Source organism: Borostomias antarcticus, assembly GCF_949987555.1.
Source record: "Borostomias antarcticus genome assembly, chromosome: 7".
NCBI classification, from domain to species: domain Eukaryota; kingdom Metazoa; phylum Chordata; class Actinopteri; order Stomiiformes; family Stomiidae; genus Borostomias; species Borostomias antarcticus.
Window position 1 is genome coordinate 30,505,674 of NC_140240.1, and position 5,000 is coordinate 30,510,673.

The 5,000-nt window shown below is 50.1% G+C and overlaps 1 protein-coding gene across 1 annotated transcript in view; it reads left to right on the forward strand.

Annotated features, from left to right (window-relative positions):
- sorcs1 (sortilin-related VPS10 domain containing receptor 1) overlaps positions 1–5,000 on the forward strand; it is a gene marked incomplete at both ends in the record, with an annotated part of 126,768 nt that overhangs the window by 58,401 nt on the left and 63,367 nt on the right. The window contains one exon of the mRNA XM_084441475.1: positions 1,023–1,090. Within this exon, the coding sequence (XP_084297601.1) occupies positions 1,023–1,090 (68 nt within the window). The remainder of the gene's footprint in view (positions 1–1,022; positions 1,091–5,000) is intronic.

Genomic DNA, 5,000 nt, shown 5'->3' on the forward strand with positions numbered 1-5,000 from the left:
TGTGAAGGTCATCATCCAGATTGAGTGGGCAGCATATTCTCTGCCGGGGGATTCGTCCATGCTAGACGCTGACCTTTGCCCTCTGGTTCACCCACAATGCACCAGGATGCTGTCAAAGTCCCAACAAACATCCTGTGATCACCCCACGGTGCTCCCACACAGTACGCAACTCACGCCCACCAGAGAAGTGTGTGTGTGTGTGTGTGTGTGTGTGTGTGTGTGTGTGTGTGTGTGTGGGGGTTATGCAAGAACACCTGGACAGTGACCCCACCAAGCAGCCGCTTGAGGATATGAAGGCCTTCCTCCTCTCCGCCGTCACGAAGCGCAGCGCGTTCTAAATATACCGTCCCTCCGGCCGCTGAGCAGATAGGTTGATCGAAGCCGGCGCTTCTCGGTGATCTCCTCCACATCCAGGCACAGAACCAGGAGAACCAGGCCCGGCTCTCTTCCCTGAAGACAGGAGCTGACCCAGTTTCCCGGAGATGCCGTGCGCCTTCAGGGTGTCGCTGCGTAGAGGATAAGCACCCTGCGCTGTTGAGATTGAATACGTTATGATTTAGTGATGAGTCTGAAATGGTGCATGATGGGAGTCGTGCGTGGTGTGTGTGTGGGGGGGGGGATTTTGCGGCTCAGTTGAGTTTGATCTTCAAACCAAAGAACAGCCTTTCGAGAGCAGAGGTCCTTGATGTCCTAGAGTAGTACAGTAGGAGTAGCAGATGCTTCATTGATCCAAGGCGGGGAATTGCAATCAAGTGACAACAGAACAATAAAATACAGATTTAAAATAAAGAAATCCAACTACAGCGCAAATAAACAGCCTACAAAAGTAGGGAGGTTCCTCAGCATGTCTAGATTGCGAGAGAGATTCTCTCTCAGTTACAAGGAAGCCGTTTCCCTCATGATCAACAGGGTCTGCGTGGCTTCCTTTTCTAGAACATTCTCACGTTCCATCTCGACTACGGAAGCGCGTGAATATCGAGTGACCTTTTCTTTTGAATGACGTTTCTCCGTCTCCTCCGCAGGTGATCCTAATGCTGACCAAGCTGTTTGACTTCAACCTGAACAGCGTGACGGAGAGCTCCCTCTGGAGGTAAGCTGCTCCCCTCTCCGCCTCCGCCAGGGGCCAATAAGGAGGCGCGACACCCAATTAGAGACAGGACTCGGATTAGAGAGAGTTGAGGAGTCGGGTCTCGCCGACTAAGAAAGACCTTTCAGGAGAGTGTTCCCTCCGGTTCTCCCAATCCCTTCCTCCTTCCATGTCTCTGCGGTCAGACGGCCTGTTCTGAATGAGAATAGGACTCGCAGTGTTCTACCAACGGAGAACACAGCTCATTAGTGAATAACTGTGAGAACCGATGGTTCTGGAGCCTAGTGGCCCATAGGGCAGAAGCCTATCTCCTGATTCCTTAGCGCAAGGCAGCTTGATGTACAAGTACACCCCCCTGGACATGACTCACCCCCAATCCAGCCCTTGATGCTGAGTGCCAAGCAGGGAGGCATTGTACATCTTTTATAGTCTTTGGTAAGACTCGGCCGGGGGATCGAACCCCCAACCTCCCGGTCTCGCTCCACAAGGCCAAGAAGCTGGTTAAACGCAACTCATTAGTTCATCCAAACACACTGACCTCGACTGGCGTTGAACGCAACCCCAAACTCTCCTCACTGGAGGGTGCTCAGGAGGGCCCTGTAGAGTGAATGCAAATAAAACACCCACGCGCACACACACACACACACACACAACACACACACACACACTGTGCTGTATGTAAAAAATAAGTTGTTTCTCACACCGTTGCCTTGAGAATTCAGCTCAGAGCTGAGAGTAATATAGTATGTAACGCCACACATGCCCTTATCTGAAAATGATTAACCGTCAAAATGAGTGCATTTTTCACTCTGTTCGACTTTATCCTGAACGATTTAACTGCTCAGACCTGCTCTACCAACTAACCCTGCTATAACCAGGTGGAAAATGGAACGAATTGCACATTCTATTAAGCACATATTGTATTGCACATATTGTAATATTATATTATTATTATTATATTATTATTATTATAATATTATTGCACATATTGTAATATTGCACATATTGTAATATATTGCACATATTGTAATATATTGCACATATTGTAATATATTGCACATATTGAAAGCCACGAATGGGCAAAGAGCATGATCATTTGCTTGCTCCTGGAAATGTGTGTGTTTGCCGGTATTTTTTTGGGGGGGGGGGGGGGGGGGATTTACCTCAGGGTAGAATTCTGACTCGACCTTTAGTTTAACAGAGCGAAATAAAAGAAGCAGCTAGGTGTGGGAATGTGTGCCCTTCAGCGGGAGGAAAATGAGACGACCTGGGAACTATGCCCCGATCTCCCCGGCTTCGACGCAGCTTCCCCGGGCCGCGCCAGGTAGAGGTCACCCCCCTTAACGCCGCCTCGGAACCGCGCCGCCGGGAAATGTACCGTTATATGAGCGCGGCCATTCCGCAGCTGAGGCATTGTGGGTAGGAGTCCGGGGTGACTCGGCGCAGAGCGCTCTGATAGCGTATTAGCTTCCTAATGGGGCGTCTAACATTGACTCAGTCACTTTATTATGAATATGATGATGTGATGAGAAAACAGAACTCGGCAAAGGGAGAGAGAGGGAGAGAGAGGGAGGGAGAGAGAACGAGAGAGAGAGAACGAGAGAGAGGGAGGGAGAGAGAGAGAATGTGAGAGGGAGAGCGAGAGAACAGAATGTGAGAGGGAGAGAGAGAGAACAGGAGAGGGAGTGAGAGAGAGAACGAGAATGGGAGGGAGAGAGAGACAGAGAGAGAGAGAACAGGAGAGAGAGAGAGACAGAGAGAATGAGAATGTGAGAGAGAGAGAGAGAGCAAGAACGACAGAGGGAGAGAGAGACAGAGAGAGAGAGAACGAGAATGTGAGAGAGAGACAGAGAGAGAACAGGAGAGAGAGAGACAGAGAGAATGAGAATGTGAGAGAGAGAGAGAGAGAACGACAGAGGGAGAGAGAGAATGTGAGAGAGAGAGAGAGAGAGAGAGAGAGAGAGAGAGAACGAGAATGAGAGAGAGAGAGAGAGAGAGAGAATGTGAGAGAGAGAGAGAGAGAGAGAGAGAGAGAGAGAGAGAGAACGAGAGAGGGAGAGCATCTAAGATCATGGAGAGAGAGATACTAGATAATGGGTGCGTTAAGTAGCTGAGCGCTTTTTAAAACCCCTTAACGTTCTGCTCTAACCGAGCGCGGAGTTGCTAGGAGACGAGAACTTTTCACCTGTTGTCAATCATGTGTGATTACCGAGCGGCGTCCCAACGACGCCCAAGACAAAACGCGCCCCTTGTTTTTTTTTTTGCTCAGGTGATGATGATGATGATGATGATGACGTGGTGTTTGGCTCAAACAGATCATAGTTCATAACTGCTCACTTGTGCTCTGAGCAGATCAGTCTGAGCGTAACTGAGCAACCCGTTAAGTGGATTCTGAACACTCATCGCTGACTGAGCGCTCAGCTACTTAACGCACCCAATGTTCTGCATCGCATTGTAGGCGAGGGGAGTTTAAAAACGGAGGCCCGCCATCAAACTGAAGGGCAGCCATTTTGCATTTTGAGAGGGGAGGGGGGTCAACAGCGAAACTGCCTCTCTCAAAGCAGGAGGAATACAGTCAGGAGGGTAGAGGGGATTTTATGAATTAATGCCGAATACTCAACAGTACTACAATACTAATCTGCCCTCCGCTTGGCCCACGTCGTCTCAGGCTGTATTATTTACCTCTGCGCCTCGCTAATGCGACTAGCGACCTCGCTAATCGCCTCGAAATGGATCCTCCTCCAAGTCGTTGATTCATCAACTGCTGTAAAAGTCGAAGCACGCCTGTCTGACGCCGGGCTCACACTGCAGGAGGGGCGGTCTGGACCGATTCATCCCCGATTCACCCCGCACCACATCGGAGGAGAAATCTGGTCTGGAACGTTGGTCGGTACCGATGTTGGGCCCAGATGATCTTGTTATGTGAGGGGTTTACAGATCCAATCTTAAAGACCTACCTCCCGATCGGCTCACAGACCCATCGGGGCCGCCCCGATAATATCAAACATGTTTGATATTTAAGATTATTACGTCCCGACTTTACACCGAGACCAGTGGTTTGTTGCTCCCTCGGGCACGATAGCATCCTGTATTGTGTGATGAGCCGTTATTTTCAAATCTTGCTGTGTGTGCATGTTTGAGATTCACGAGAAGAACATCTGTTAAGATTCTCCTTATATGCGCGATGCAGCCCGATTTTGATCAGTTAGGATTTTAAATATCCTCTAACGTGAGTCATTACCGTAGCTGTCTGTCATCGTACAGTGGATATATATTGTAGGATTCTAATTAAAGATTTCTGGAGCCTCTGTTCTACAGTCCTTGATAGTAATAACCGAACAAGGACATTATCAAATTAACTCAAGTGTGTTCATTCTGTGTAATATTTCTCTTGCGGAGAGAACATGTTCCTGCCGGGTAGCGCTGCTCAGCTGCAGAACCGGAGAACCGGAGGCCGCACGAAGACCAAATCACCACGAGAGAGGCTCTTTTTTTTTGTTGCTGTTTTTCTGACACCCACCCACGCGCCTCCTTTGCCTTGAAAGGATGAAAAAGTGAGGCGAGTTTCACTCACTCACAACGCCCCCCCCCCCCCTCCGCCCGTAACTCTGACTTCTCTCCGGTCCCGGGGGATGGTATTTTTATGGATTCATGTGGAGAGTTTGCTGTAACAGTAAAAGTAAGTCATGGCGCCCTAAATCCCGCGGCTCTGATCGAGGCTCTGAGGAGAGAGGATCGATACCCCGATGATGTCATTGTCCTGCGGTCCAACATGCCGACGGCCCCACGCCTCTGATGGATGCTCCCCCGGTGATTCAGGGGCCCGCCGGGGGTGCCAGCGTCTGCCTCGCCGCCGCGCCGCCCCCCTCCCTAATAAATCCGGGGGGAGGGGAAGATGAAGGCGGTGGCGGTG